The 13,140-nt window shown below is 30.1% G+C and overlaps 7 protein-coding genes across 9 annotated transcripts; 3 read left to right on the forward strand and 4 right to left on the reverse strand.

Moving 5' to 3' along the window:
• The first annotated feature begins 401 nt into the window (after positions 1–401).
• Positions 402–1,757, forward strand: LOC111415569 (uncharacterized). Of its 2 annotated transcripts, none has more exons than XM_071201354.1 (4): positions 402–642; positions 698–1,170; positions 1,221–1,351; positions 1,416–1,757. In XM_071201354.1, exons 2-4 carry the CDS (start codon positions 1,008–1,010, stop codon positions 1,662–1,664), a joined length of 543 nt encoding a protein of 180 aa, XP_071057455.1. In that variant the 5' UTR covers positions 402–642; positions 698–1,007; the 3' UTR covers positions 1,665–1,757. The 2 variants fall into 2 exon arrangements, with proteins under 2 accessions (XP_071057455.1, XP_022903071.1); XM_023047303.2 differs by having other exon boundaries at positions 402–639.
• On the reverse strand, positions 1,699–2,920 carry LOC111415566 (pyridoxine/pyridoxamine 5'-phosphate oxidase-like). The gene is made up of 5 exons (XM_023047298.2): positions 2,698–2,920; positions 2,483–2,636; positions 2,319–2,418; positions 1,978–2,231; positions 1,699–1,923 (listed from the first exon to the last, which is right to left on the reverse strand). The coding sequence occupies exons 1-5, from the start codon at positions 2,831–2,833 to the stop codon at positions 1,767–1,769; spliced, it is 801 nt and encodes a 266-aa protein (XP_022903066.1). The 5' UTR covers positions 2,834–2,920; the 3' UTR covers positions 1,699–1,766.
• Positions 2,921–2,959: 39 nt separating this feature from the next.
• On the reverse strand, positions 2,960–4,388 carry LOC111415567 (pyridoxine/pyridoxamine 5'-phosphate oxidase-like). 2 transcript variants are annotated; one of them, XM_023047300.2, is made up of 5 exons: positions 4,137–4,388; positions 3,858–4,014; positions 3,631–3,784; positions 3,369–3,568; positions 2,960–3,306 (listed from the first exon to the last, which is right to left on the reverse strand). In XM_023047300.2, the coding sequence occupies exons 1-5, from the start codon at positions 4,210–4,212 to the stop codon at positions 3,138–3,140; spliced, it is 756 nt and encodes a 251-aa protein (XP_022903068.2). In that variant the 5' UTR covers positions 4,213–4,388; the 3' UTR covers positions 2,960–3,137. The 2 variants fall into 2 exon arrangements, with proteins under 2 accessions (XP_022903068.2, XP_022903069.2); XM_023047301.2 differs by having other exon boundaries at positions 4,072–4,385.
• Positions 4,389–4,716: 328 nt separating this feature from the next.
• LOC111415568 (signal recognition particle receptor beta) lies at positions 4,717–5,778 on the forward strand. The gene is made up of 3 exons (XM_023047302.2): positions 4,717–4,906; positions 4,963–5,401; positions 5,453–5,778. The coding sequence occupies exons 1-3, from the start codon at positions 4,819–4,821 to the stop codon at positions 5,661–5,663; spliced, it is 738 nt and encodes a 245-aa protein (XP_022903070.2). The 5' UTR covers positions 4,717–4,818; the 3' UTR covers positions 5,664–5,778.
• A 78-nt stretch (positions 5,779–5,856) lies between these two features.
• On the reverse strand, positions 5,857–7,414 carry LOC111415565 (RNA-binding region-containing protein 3-like). Its single transcript, XM_023047297.2, has one exon. It carries the CDS (start codon positions 7,161–7,163, stop codon positions 5,886–5,888), a length of 1,278 nt encoding a protein of 425 aa, XP_022903065.2. The 5' UTR covers positions 7,164–7,414; the 3' UTR covers positions 5,857–5,885.
• A 39-nt stretch (positions 7,415–7,453) lies between these two features.
• Positions 7,454–8,758, forward strand: LOC111415577 (mitochondrial thiamine pyrophosphate carrier-like). Its single transcript, XM_023047323.2, has 2 exons — positions 7,454–8,062; positions 8,123–8,758. The coding sequence occupies exons 1-2, from the start codon at positions 7,690–7,692 to the stop codon at positions 8,683–8,685; spliced, it is 936 nt and encodes a 311-aa protein (XP_022903091.2). The 5' UTR covers positions 7,454–7,689; the 3' UTR covers positions 8,686–8,758.
• A 6-nt stretch (positions 8,759–8,764) lies between these two features.
• On the reverse strand, positions 8,765–12,311 carry LOC111415576 (uncharacterized). The gene is made up of 3 exons (XM_023047322.2): positions 11,609–12,311; positions 9,569–10,052; positions 8,765–9,121 (listed from the first exon to the last, which is right to left on the reverse strand). Exons 1-3 carry the CDS (start codon positions 11,706–11,708, stop codon positions 8,824–8,826), a joined length of 882 nt encoding a protein of 293 aa, XP_022903090.2. The 5' UTR covers positions 11,709–12,311; the 3' UTR covers positions 8,765–8,823.
• Between the last annotated feature and the right edge of the window lie 829 nt (positions 12,312–13,140).

Below are 13,140 nucleotides of genomic sequence, written 5' to 3' on the forward strand. Positions count from 1 at the left end.
AAAATGAGAACCAAGAATTAGAATTCTTGCACATGGATATTTAGATCAGCCGAACGAATGCTCATTCGACTAGAACACCGTTAGAACACAACAACGCTTTGAAGAGACCGCTCCGATGAGCGAGCACGTCCGAACACGCAAGAAGGCTCTAAGGAATGGTTCGCACGCTCTAGTGCCGTTTACATCAAGCGATCGCACATTCCTAGTATATTCCATAGAATCTTTGGAAACGCAGACAAAACAACGAAAGAATGCTCTACATCTGTTTACACAAAAAGAATATGATAAAGTAGGGATAGAATGAGCATTCGCTCGTCTGATGTAGATCGGCCCTTAGCAACAGCTGAGACACGACCGCGCGTCGTCGTTCAGACATCGCGCGGCACGCCGCGTGCTGCTGCCACGCTTGACTGCTGCGCAATGTCTGGACACACCTTTAAAATAGTTTTAATTTTATTAAGTTTTATTTTTAGATTTATTCTAAGACAATAAGAAATAAACCTGTCGCACCCTATACTTTTGTAATCAGAAAAAAAATAACGAATTTAATAAGCGAATAATCAGTGGTTATTTCCATTTAAAAAAACGAAAAAAAATTTTGTCATCAAATTCTCTGTAGAAAAGTGTCCATATAATATCGTAGTTATAATACTTTACCTATAATAATAACCAAGATAATTGCACTTGCCGGTTTTAGGATATTTTCACTTTTGGATTCTAGGAGAAAAACAAAAAACGATAGCGCTTTGAGGTTTTCGACATTGAAATTTATTTAAAAAAAGAGATAGAGACATGTAAGGTACTTTTTTTCTAACTTTTATAGTTTCCGAGATAGCTTATTCGGACATGGAATTTGACCAGCTTGTACAATAAATAAGAAGAAAATAAATAAATAAATAAAAAGAAAACGACGTAAAGTTACAAAATTATTATTGACTGTAACCTTAATATGGCTTTTTTTTTTAACTTATTTAGAAAAAATTGCAAACATTTTTTGTTTTCTTTTAATGCATATTCAGCTATTATACTTTTACTATTCAGCCACATTTATTTGCACCATTACACCAACAATCATGCATACCATTGAATTTTTGTACCGAAGATTTTTGTATTCTGTTTTATTAATTTATTTTAATCAATTCAATTATTCCCATACCCTTTTTGATAATGGTAAAGTATATATCTCTTGTATTTTAAAACCTTAACTTAATTTTTTTAAGAAATAAACTTGAAATGCTTTGGAGTACGATTCGACAACGTTACTCTAACAACGTATTTTCCCAATTATAGCAGCGAAGAACATGATGATGGTTTTACAGATGTTAAAGGAAATCCTTTGTGTACATTACAGGTATATTATTTTATGTTTTTGGTAATATAATATACCGAAGTAATGTTTTTTTATTATATATTAGGATTACGTAGATGATAGAACAAACTACGTCACCTTATCAATGGACGAAAATCTAAAAATTCCGTATGGAACTTCAGTATGTATTCCAGAGTTAAACAATCATTTAGGACATAGAATACGATTTGAAGTTCGAGATAGTAGCAGCGATATTTTTCAAAGTGGATATAAAAGAGCAGAGATTTGTGTTAGATCTGAAACCGATAGTTACGATGTTAATTATAATAGAAGAGTAACTCTTATATTTATTTAAAATTAAGATAAAGATGATGAATTTATAATATATATAAATCTAAGCAATATATTGAAACAAAAATACAAATAATGAATATACATATTTAAAGGTAACAAATTTTTAAGGTTCGATAAATTCATACAACCAATCCTTTTCGCCTTTACGAGTTAACCCATCAATTTTCTCATCCGGTTTTGATTTTCTAAAACGAATTCGTTCCTTTTTTTGCCTCAATTGCCAAAAATCGTAAATAATTGGACTTACATTATACCAACAACTACAATAAATTTAAATTAAATTTATAAATTAAATAAAAATGTATTTCCAGTACAAATTTTCCGGTCTTGGAACTTTAGATGGATCAAATTTATTTCTAACAATTAATTCTCTTTCGTTTAAGACGTCAAATGATTGTATCCTGTCCGATTGAGTTGAACAATGTATGTTGACTTGCATATCATAAGCACGACGATTAAATAATTCGTCCGATTCTGAAGATGGAAGAACATTTACCGGTCCTTCTACACGTACAGATCTTAATAAAGGAGCCCAATAAAAACATAACGATGCATAAGGATTTGTTTTCTAAAAAGTAGCAAAAAAAGTAATAAGTAAATATTGAAATTTAATTTGCATTATTATCAATATAAATTGGTTAATGTGTTTTCTTACCAAATCTTGACCTTTTCTTGTCGTGTTATAAGTAAAAAATCTAAATCCTTTTGTATCGAATGATTCACAGAACATGTATCTTAAAGATGGAATTCCCGTTCTGTAGCAAGAAAAAAGAAAATATTACATACCAAAATTGATGAATACTTTTGTTTTGTTTGTACTTGGAACTAGTAGCAAGACACATGATAGATGGATTTAAAACACCAACAGAATCAGCAGCGTCCCTGTACCACGACTGGAATATAAAAAGTGGATCTTTTATTGGCGATTCTTCCAGAGTGTACTGTTTTTGAATTTCGAACATTTCTTTTAAATCTAACCAAATTAAAAAAATATATATACATAATCGGTACTCTATATTCATAACTGTACAAACCAGAAAGTGTAAACTTGGGATTATCTTTATCCATATCTTTATCGCATCTTTTAATGGCAACCATAAAATTCCGTAAAAATGTTTTGCTAAACATTGGTTTCGATATAAGAGCATATCCAAATTGTGAAGAAATCATTTTGGTTACAACCTATTTTTACAACGCTGCGTTTACATTTTCCACAACTAATTTCTTATTTAAATTTATTTTGACAATATCAATAAAATCAATTTTGTCATTTAAAAAAATAAATATAAGTCTTAATTTTCATTAGATACCAATTATTTTATTTCAATAACAATTTCTCTAAAATCTCAAACATGTAAATGTGATGTATTTTCTACTAATAATATTTCAACTATTTATTGCACTAGATTACCATAAGAATTGGTAATAAACAAAAGAATCCGAATACTGTTATAGCCATAGAAATTCTTCATATTCAAGGTGCTAATCGTTCATAAAACCAATCGTCTGCTCCTTTATGTAATACTTTACCATCCAACTCGTTATCATCACAAGTAACTTTTCTAAATCTAATTCTATCATGAATTCTATCGCTTTGTCCTTGCCAAAATTCTATACATTTTGGAATCACTTTATATCCACCCCTATAAAAGAAATAAAATAATCCTTTTATGTGTTAATGATCTTAGATATATCTTTAATTAACCATTGTTCTGGTCTTGGAACTTGGCCTTCTCCATATTTTTGCTTAAGCTCAATCTCTCGTTCAAATAAAACATGTCTACCTTCGATAGGTTTGCTTTGATCGCTGCAAAGTGCTCCGATCTGACTGTCATAAGGTCGTGTTTTAAAATATTCATCTGCAATTTCTGAAGAAAGTTTCTCCACTTTTCCCTCGACTCTTATCTAAAATTTAAAAAATATCTCTTTATAATTTTATATTAATTTAAACTTTGATAAACACTTGCTGATCTATGAATCGGAGGCCAGTAAAATGTTAAAGCTGCGTTTGGATTTTCTTCCAATTCCTGCCCCTTTCTACTGGTATAATGTGTAAAGAATATAAACCCCGTTTTATCGTAACCTTTACATAAAATGTAACGGGCGGAAGGAATTCCACTTCTATAATAATTTTAAAACAAAATATACAACAATAATTCATCAAAATATTTAGTATGATAATTTGGTTTCTTACTTTGTAGCCGTTGCTACACACATAGAATTTGGTTCAATTATTCTCTTGTCCTCTTTAGCTTCAGTTAACCATTTATCAAAAATTGCATAGGGACACTTAAATGGTAGCTCATCCTCAATCAATAAATTTGTTCTATTGTTATAACACGTCCTCATATCTAAAAAAGAATAATTAATTACAACAATTAAATAAATGTATTATAAAGAGAAATTACCGCCGAGATTAGCCATTATATATTAAGCAAATTATTTTTAAAAGTATACTACAAAAGAAATGCACCTTTAAAAAACTTTCTATGTCCTAATGACGTCCTTGAAAATTGACTAAACAGTTTCTTAACTATTATTACGTACATAATACGCAAAGCGACAGATAGAACGTAAAATTTAGAACAACAGGCAACCAAATAGACAATGTTATCTTTTTTAATTTATTAGGTCAAATTGAAACTCATTTTTGAAAGTGATTTTTTTAAGATATTCCTACAAGGTTATGTTAGGTTATGTAAAGTGTCATATTTATTTATACAACAATCCTTTTTATACATATTAACTTTGTTTTAGATATTTAAATATTATATACTAATAGTAGATAATGCTTAATATTTTCAATAATATTAAAAAAATTTGTACAGAGACATAACCTGCAAAGTGGAGAGTTGACAAGAATATGAACAAGATAATTTTATTTATTTTAATAACTATACAATTGAATAGACTATGAAAATTAGTTATTTGTATGAAGTAGTTTACTAATTTTTGAACAGTATATACATAGTTTATGTATATAATACCAAAAATTAATATTGATTAATATTAAAAATAGGTGCTATGCAACCAATATAACACAAACTGCTTTCAAATTGTTTGACATTTGTGTGTATATTCATTATTTATCGTGTTGCAGAAAGTGAGGTTGTGTATGAATTTTCGATATTTACAACATTTAAAACTATTTTAAAATGGAAAACGGGCATACAAATGAATCAAAAGAGACAATTTCATATTCTCCTATAATAGTAGCCCTAATAACGTTGTTAATAACTATTGGTAAGTTTACCAGATGTCATATCAAAATATAGAATTATTAAAAATATTTTTTTTAGTTTTATTCTTCATTTACAAAGCCAAACAATCATCTAAAAGGACTGTTTTAATAACAGGCTTATGCAATTCAGGTAAAACTCTATTATTTACAAGGTTGGTTCATCAGAAATTTGTGGATACCTATACATCCATGAAAGAGAACACCGGTAATTATTTAATCAATAATTTATCCTTACGTATTGTTGATATTCCTGGACATGAGAGGGTTAGAGACAAATTTTTTGAAAAATACAAGAAAGAAGCTAGAGCTTTGGTTTATGTAGTCGATTCAAGTCTGATTGAAAAGGAAGTTCGTGACGTTGCTGAATATTTGTACAACATTTTATTGGAACTTGGGGCAATGAATAATAAAGTGAAAGTATTGATTTTGTGCAATAAACAAGACGTAGCGTCATCAAAGAATAGTATGGCTGTCAAATGTATATTAGAAAAAGAATTGTTAGTGATAAAATTATGTTTATTATGACTTTTAATATTATCATTTTTTAGGACTACTTTACAACGCACTAAATCAAGTCAATTAGATTCTGTTGATCCAAAAGTAAAAAAAGGTGACAGTTTCTTATCAGAAGGAGAAGATTTTCACTTTTCTTTATTATCACCTATTCAAATAGAATTTGCGAATGGTTTTGCTACCAATGAAACTAAAGATTCTATAAATGTTGATGAATTGGAAAAGTGGTTGGTCAAAGTAGCTTAAAGTTTTCCATTTTTTTTGTATGAAATGAATTTTTTAAATAATTATGTTTGTAATTTCGTTTTTGTTTATTAATAAATCCTGAAAGTATTTAATATTTGGGCTACAATAAATTTAATTTGATTTTTTCATTTTTATTCCTATAATTGACAACATAATTATTTAGGAGTTGAGGTCAAAAAAAGGTCTTCAAAAATTCACACATCAATATATTTATTAAAATCGTCATTTTTTTTGAGTAACACTTTTAGCAAATACAACAACTAAAGGTTTATCTTTTAGTAGAAATCCATTAGTTTCTTTAACAGCTAGTTGAGCTAATTGAACACTTCCTAAAGTAACAAAAGCTTGACCTTTCATTCTTCCTTCTTGCATCAAACGAATATTAATTTCTTTATTAGATTCATTATTTTCGTAGTCAACATATCTTTTATAAATGTATTCAAGGTCTTTGGTTTCAACAGATTTTGCGATATTTTTAATGTAAAGTCGATTTGTTGCAGCTCCTGGGTGGTAATCTTTAAAAACAGGAAATACATTCAAATCTTTCAAAGGGATTTGATTTGATGAGAGTTCTTCTTCAGTTATGACGTCGTTTTCGCGGTTCTCTGATACATTTGCTGCTTGGTCATTATTGGAGTTGGTGTCGATCGCATCTGTAGATTGTTCTTTTCGAATATCTTCTAAATTAATTGTGGAAACTTTGAGTTCTATTTTTCTTTGATGAAGTTGTGTTTTCTCAAAAATATCTTCAACTTTTTCACTTTGTTTTTGAGAAATGTTTGGTGGATTAGGTTTGATAAATTTGGGTCGTTTGACTTGCTTCTTTTGCGGTAGCGTTCTTTTTTCTGGTATTATTTCTTTAATCGTATTGTTTTCTGGGTCACTTTCTAACTCAGATTCGGAAGAAGATTCATGTTTTGGTGGTAAAGGTGGTGGAGGTGGTTTCGTCTGTATTGGTTGTCTTAACGATGCATGCGGAGGATCGGGAATATCGGAAAAAGGGGGCGGTAAATTCATACGATTCATCAAATGTAAGACTTGAGTATAAAATTTTGGAACAGATGCCAAAGCGTGTGCAATATTGTTTATTGTTGCACGATTAGGTTTCGGATAAGCATAGCGTAAATGACTAGGAGGAGGTTGATTAAACGAAACGAAACTATTAAAGGAGTTCAGTTTATTAACAAAGTTCTTAAAGTTCGTTTTCTCATTTTTATTTTCACTTACGTTTTTCAAACGTGGTTTACTTGGGCCAATATCATTTTCAGCAAATTCGACACATAATCTCGAATTAAATATTTTTATCTGATGTAAACGAATTAAAACAGATTTTGCTATTTCTTTGGATTCAAATTGTGCGAAGGCTACTGATTTGTGCTTTGCTGTCGTTGTTACTATTTTTACCTTTTGCGCACCAAAATGTCTTAACAAATCTTCTTTTTCCGAATGAGATAATTCCGGCGGAAGGTGCTTTATACGCAAAGTATCTTCGCAAACCATTATTTTATTTCGAAGTGTACTTATAATATTTTTATAAGGTTGCAAGAAGATAATTGCTTCTGAAATAGGTTATGTTTACTGTTGCTCACTGTTGCTTTAGGAATTTTCGTGTGTAAAAGTTTTTTATTTATTTTTAATATTATAAAAAAATATGACCGTTTTATTTAATTGTGGTATATTAAAATATTATTAAGCGATAAAAGATTTATTGTTAGTTAATAAAAGAAGTTTAAAAATTTGGTTATTTTGCCGCATTGGTGATTTTTATGTTGTTAAGGTTACATTGAAATCAGAAATGTCATTAAAATTTTTAAAATGTCATTTCGTTTTTTCATCCGCGCAAATCATCAGTTCATAATAAATCAATTTCATAAAAAAAAATTAAAATATGATAATTAATAATGGTATTTAAACATGTTAAATAATTTCAATTTTAATGGAGCAAAAATTTGCCATATTACGCAATCACAATATAACAATGATGTTATAAAAAAATTTAAAAACAATTTGAAAATACCTGTTTGAAATGTTGGGTGAACGACGAAATAACTCTAAATTAAATCAAGTACATTTTGTGATTGCCGGTGCAACCAGTGGAGCAGTGACTCGAGCTGTTTGCCAACCATTGGACGTAGTAAAGATCAGATTTCAATTGCAAGCTGAACCAATATGTTACCATTCAATATCCAAGTATAAATCTGTTACCCAAGCTGTAATATTAATTTACAATGAAGAAGGTGTTAAAGCGTTTTGGAAGGGACACATACCAGCACAGTTATTGTCGATTGTGTATGGATGTGCTCAGTTTGGAACCTACGAACTTTTTATGAAATCTTTTGGTCCTTTATTTCATCAACAGTTTAAACCTGTTAAAAACTTTATTGGAGGATCGATTGCAGGTAACAATAACATTATGTACACAATAAATATACATCATTTATTTATTCTTTCTTTAATAGGAGGTGTTGCTACCGTGGTATCATTTCCTTTTGATGTAATTAGAACTCGATTAATTGGACAATGTGATAAATTAAGGGCGTATAGAAGCATTATTCACGCATTTGTCCACATTTATAAAAATGAAAATTTTAAAGCATATTTTAGAGGATTAACCCCAACCATTGTACAAGTAGCACCTCACGCTGGATCTCAATTTATGTTTTATAAACTTTTTGATAGAGCTTATAAAAAAGTAGTTGGAATAGAGGAAACTAGGTATTCGGCAACAAGTTGCTTAATTGCTGGAAGTCTTTCTGGATTTTGTGCGAAACTTGTTATTTATCCATTTGATTTTGTAAGGAAAAGAATGCAAGTGCAAGGTTTCCAAAGGTATAGAAGAAATTTTGGAAAGGGGTACAGTTATAATGGAATGATGGACGCTTTTGAGAAAACAATCAAACAGGAAGGGTTTAACGGTTTATTTAAAGGACTTACCCCAAGTCTTTTAAAAGCGGTTTTTACAACTGCCCTACATTTTAGTACATATGAGTTTGTTTGTCAATATCTCGAAGAATATAATTAGTCTAAGTTTCAAGTTGTTAACATTATTTTATTGCGTTCTACTTTAAAATATAGATTAAATGGTATGAAAAGAACTGAAGTGTTACTAAATACTTTATTAAATTCTATAACATATTTACATCTATATACAGGTAATTATTTATCCGTAAGATACCGTATAACCCATACTAGTCATTAAAGTTTCTTTTATAGCTGGTTGTAATTCTCTTTGCATGTACGAAGTGAGTAAAGACCTAATACCTTTTATAAAAATATCTTCCATTTCCCTAGCAATCTCTTCATCCTCATAATTGGCTTCCGAAAAACTTCTTCTGTGCTCACGAAAATGTGACTCGCAACCATAAGCATAAACACTTATAAAACCCGGTTCTAAAAAATGCGAATCAGTTCGAACGTTAAAATGACCTCTTTCGCGTCGAATCGGTTCAGTGTGAAATCTGAAAGTAAAAGAATGATAATAGTAGTTTTAATCTTCGAAAAAATTGATAACCTAATTAATTTAAAACCTAAATTGATATTGATCATCATCTTAAAGAAAATAAAGATATTAAATGTTGGAAGAAAATCGTTTTTTTAAGTATAATTAGTTATATGTTTATATTTGTCTAATTGTAAGATTCGACAAGAGACGCATTATGGATGAGCAACGTGAAGGTTAGCAAATTGGCGGCAGTTCGAGGACTTTTCACTATTTTTCTAAATAAAATATCTAAATTCATGAAATGTCGCCATTTTTTCGGCGAAGCTTTTGAGAAACAACAAAACAAAAAGCGATAGGTATGGAAATCTATACCGATCTTATAATATACATTAAAAAGAAATTAAAGGTTTACAATAAAGTGAAGCATTACTATTTAAAAAAAAATACGAATTCAATAAATTACCCGATTCCGGCTCTTCTTAATCTCAAAATCATGTTACAACTTCCTTCCGGGTCTGGTTGATCAGGCTCCTTTTCCAATAATTCCCCATCTCCAAATAAGTTAACTTTTCCAATTATGCTTAAATCGCTAAAGAGTAATCGTGTGTCTAACGAGGTGTTTACAGGATCGAAGAAACATCGATCAACACGAACCCAACTGGTTGATGACGGTAATCGTACTCTCATATCGGTTACGTACATTTCGTAAGGTATCGAGCGTAATTGTTGGTGTAATGTGTATCCGCTTAAATGTAAAGATTTTTGTTTGGCTTGTTGTCTACGTCTCATCTCTTGAAGTGCATTATCTAATCGTTCAGAACACCTTCGCATAGGATCCGAGGGGAGTCGTTCTTCTGAATATTCGTTTCCTATGTTATTTCCACCTGTGCTTGCAACGTATGGATATGGTGGATTTGAAAATTTATCGTTTTGTCTTGACGGAATATCTATAAATAGGTATAATAAAATTATTGAATGAATGATATGATAGAGGAGATGTATTTGATATAAATTTAAACTAATTTTCGTAATTACTGATCCATTCACAACAAAACGAACAATAGGAACGTGTTTTTTGTTGGGTAACGACAAGAATTGAACATGCAAATGGCATAAAAACACAATGATCGTTATTGCGCACATGCTGACAGACGGAAACGACATCATCGGAAATCGCGCAAGAAGAAAGCTTTTTCGAAGGAACAATAAGGAGAAGTTGAATGTTACAAAGTCATTGGCGATGATGGTACATTTTATGTACGTTTATTTTGTGACCTCAAAGCATGACTAAACCATAAGGATAATTACCATAGAATTGACTGGAAAGCAGTAAGATACATTTAACAATATATTTACTTGAGTAATTGTGAAAATTTTTGCTAAATAACATCTTTAACTTTCTCGAATTGAAAGTTGTTGTCTAAAATTTGGCAACTACTCTGACTAGAATTTATTCATTCCAAATGAAATTCCAATTATAAATCTAGAGACGATCAAAAAAATCCTTTCAGTTCTTCCTACTTTTATTTTTTTTACATGCTTCAGGGCGTAACAAAATGAAATTCGTGACATCCTATAGAAAATTCTTTAGAAAATAATCTTTTATTGTCAATGGGAAAAGTATTTTAATTGCAAAAACGTGATTCAACTTGTTTTATACAAATAACATCGTAATTTAAATCAAATTATCATCATTTTTATCTATTTTTTATTCGAAGGTAACATGTTAGAATTAAAAAGATTAAAAATTCAGAAGCTTTATTTTATTAAGTTTCACAGCGAATATTTTGAAACAATGCCTTCAAATTAGATGTTTAATCCGTCGTTATCTTGCGGTTATCTCCAATGCCATCATTATTAAAACTGTTCTTTTGCAATTATAGCTCAAAGATGTGATGAATTGCGATTTCGCGGAGCGTAACGTTTCGAAACTTTTTGACAGGTGAAGGAGACACTTCCTTTATTGAGTTCCGTAATATATTATTGTTAAATTGACTAATAAGAAAAATAATTTGAAATTTTCAAATCTTAATTAAAGTCTAAAACTTTTCAATTTTCTACACTTATTACAAAATATAATTTTAATGTCAAAATAAAATGCACAAAACGTGTTTTTAATAAAAAAAAGGACATGAAATTTAAAGTTGCGATAAAATTGATTACATATGAAACTTTATATACTTTATTACTGTAACAGTTACATTTCTCTTTTAAATTATCTGGAACCTAACTGTCCCCAACGATTTAATTTCTTTACCGGAAGAAAGCACCATTTCAAGAAACATCTTAAACTCTCTTCAACGGAGATAAACAGATTACACGAACTCAACAAGCATTACACGAAAGAAAAAAGAAAGACTCAACGGAAAAATTATCCAAGAACAATAGATCTCTCGTTTTATCTTTTTAATTACTCGGAAGACGTCGACCAACAAAAATTACCATTAACATTTACAAAATTCTATGTTCAACAAATAAAATTAAATAATGAAACAAAACTCACCAATATCCAAAATACTTCCACTATCTTCAGGAATGATCCCATTAATAACATCGGCCAAACTCAATGCTACAACAAATAACATCCACTGGTTAACATGCATCTTTTTGTGTATGAAGAAATCAAATGAGAAGGATGTCGTAATTGGTTGTCTTCACTGAATGAAACTTGTGTCTTTTTCAAATGTTAGCGTAGGTTTGTGCATGAAAGTGCATACGGCGTCGCAAATTGTATACCCGTAGTATTGTTAAAGATAATTAGAGCATGGATTCAACTCTGAGGACTAGTACGAGAATAACAGGCGCACGTGCGACCGCTCGTTTGCTTCTGGGCGAAGTTAAAGAGTTGTTTTAAAGCACGCGCTTCAACTTCTCTCTACTCTCACTCGTCGCAAAGAGTAGGCGAAAGAACTGGACACTGTTTTGATTCGTTAGGATTGTTGGTGTGTACTACATGTTTTTTTAATATACAACTTTTAGTTTTATTATTATGTTTGGTCTTATGTTGTAGTTCTTACAAGCAATAATTCTAAATTTCAAGAAATTTTTTCCCATCACTATGATTTTTCTTCATTAATAAAGACAGTGCGTTCTTATACAATGATTTATGGGAGATTATTATTCATACTGGAATACTTAATTGAAGATATTTCGCGAAAGTAAAACATAATAATTATATAGGAATAGTAGGCTCGCAATCTACTTAAGTGATATTTTACTTTCGCAAAACAAACGATATTTTGTACGTTATCTATGCTGGTTTCACTGTAATATTAACATTCACACCTTATCAAAATTTCTTTTTTTTTCATTTAACTTTAGTATGTGAGTAATTTAGTAATTTTATTCGTATTAAAAAAGGAAGAAATGTTTGCGAAGCGATGAAAATGTTACTAATAATAAATTATAATTCGAACCATTTATTGCGATAAGTAGGAGAGGGGGTTGATTTCTATTATGTCGTGTCATCGAAATTTAAAAGCACATGACATTGACATAAGATATGATTGTAAGGTGTCTTTTTAGTTTTCTATGTACCTTTGTATTTAATTTTAAGGTTGAATTCTGCAAAGGCAAGCTTGGCTTTTTAAGTTTTCATACTCAAATTTGTGACTGTTGCGCTGGTCGGGAGTATTAGTTCTTAATATACGTACATTTGGAGACGTTTGCCCTATTATAGTTTGAAGTACCGTATTTTCTCGAATGTAATCCGCACCTTTTTTACAAATTTTATGTGCTCTAAAATCAAATGCGGATTACAATCGGGTGCGGATTAGATTCGCAGTCGTATAGTTGCAATTTGGAAAATAGTAAAATAAAATCATATTATAACAATAACACTTTATTAAGGGTTTTAGAACGATATTTACATTTTTATGTATCATTTTCTTCCCATATTACGTCATCTTCGGATCAATACAGATCAAATCGGATTATACAAAACTTCTTAAATGATGTTATAATATTGTTTTCAGGGATCGTTTTCCATGTCGCCTACACTCACTGAACAAGTTCGAAGAGAAGAGCTCGTTTAAT

Source organism: Onthophagus taurus, chromosome 1, assembly GCF_036711975.1.
Source record: "Onthophagus taurus isolate NC chromosome 1, IU_Otau_3.0, whole genome shotgun sequence".
NCBI lineage: Eukaryota > Metazoa > Arthropoda > Insecta > Coleoptera > Scarabaeidae > Onthophagus > Onthophagus taurus.

Excerpts from the sequence above, each read along its gene's own strand:
- LOC111415569 (XM_071201354.1), top strand. The coding sequence starts at position 1,008 with ATGCATATTCAGCTATTATACTTTTACTATTCAGCCACATTTATTTGC. Across the intron at positions 1,171-1,220 it reads CCATACCCTTTTTGATAATG|AAATAAACTTGAAATGCTTT; the intron begins GTAAAGTATATA and ends AATTTTTTTAAG. Across the intron at positions 1,352-1,415 it reads ATCCTTTGTGTACATTACAG|GATTACGTAGATGATAGAAC; the intron begins GTATATTATTTT and ends ATTATATATTAG.
- LOC111415566 (XM_023047298.2), bottom strand. The coding sequence starts at position 2,833 with ATGATTTCTTCACAATTTGGATATGCTCTTATATCGAAACCAATGTTT. Across the intron at positions 2,232-2,318 it reads CAAGAAAAGGTCAAGATTTG|AAAACAAATCCTTATGCATC; the intron begins GTAAGAAAACAC and ends GCTACTTTTTAG. Across the intron at positions 1,924-1,977 it reads GTTCCAAGACCGGAAAATTT|TTGTTGGTATAATGTAAGTC; the intron begins GTACTGGAAATA and ends AATTTATTGTAG.
- LOC111415567 (XM_023047300.2), bottom strand. The coding sequence starts at position 4,212 with ATGTACGTAATAATAGTTAAGAAACTGTTTAGTCAATTTTCAAGGACG. Across the intron at positions 3,785-3,857 it reads TGTGTAGCAACGGCTACAAA|AAGTGGAATTCCTTCCGCCC; the intron begins GTAAGAAACCAA and ends AAATTATTATAG. Across the intron at positions 3,569-3,630 it reads GGCCTCCGATTCATAGATCA|ATAAGAGTCGAGGGAAAAGT; the intron begins GCAAGTGTTTAT and ends TTTAAATTTTAG.
- LOC111415568 (XM_023047302.2), top strand. The coding sequence starts at position 4,819 with ATGGAAAACGGGCATACAAATGAATCAAAAGAGACAATTTCATATTCT. Across the intron at positions 4,907-4,962 it reads AACGTTGTTAATAACTATTG|TTTTATTCTTCATTTACAAA; the intron begins GTAAGTTTACCA and ends TATTTTTTTTAG. Across the intron at positions 5,402-5,452 it reads TGTATATTAGAAAAAGAATT|GACTACTTTACAACGCACTA; the intron begins GTTAGTGATAAA and ends ATCATTTTTTAG.
- LOC111415565 (XM_023047297.2), bottom strand. The coding sequence starts at position 7,163 with ATGGTTTGCGAAGATACTTTGCGTATAAAGCACCTTCCGCCGGAATTA.
- LOC111415577 (XM_023047323.2), top strand. The coding sequence starts at position 7,690 with ATGTTGGGTGAACGACGAAATAACTCTAAATTAAATCAAGTACATTTT. Across the intron at positions 8,063-8,122 it reads TATTGGAGGATCGATTGCAG|GAGGTGTTGCTACCGTGGTA; the intron begins GTAACAATAACA and ends TTTCTTTAATAG.
- LOC111415576 (XM_023047322.2), bottom strand. The coding sequence starts at position 11,708 with ATGCATGTTAACCAGTGGATGTTATTTGTTGTAGCATTGAGTTTGGCC. Across the intron at positions 10,053-11,608 it reads TGGAAGTATTTTGGATATTG|ATATTCCGTCAAGACAAAAC; the intron begins GTGAGTTTTGTT and ends ACCTATTTATAG. Across the intron at positions 9,122-9,568 it reads TTAAGAAGAGCCGGAATCGG|ATTTCACACTGAACCGATTC; the intron begins GTAATTTATTGA and ends TTTTACTTTCAG.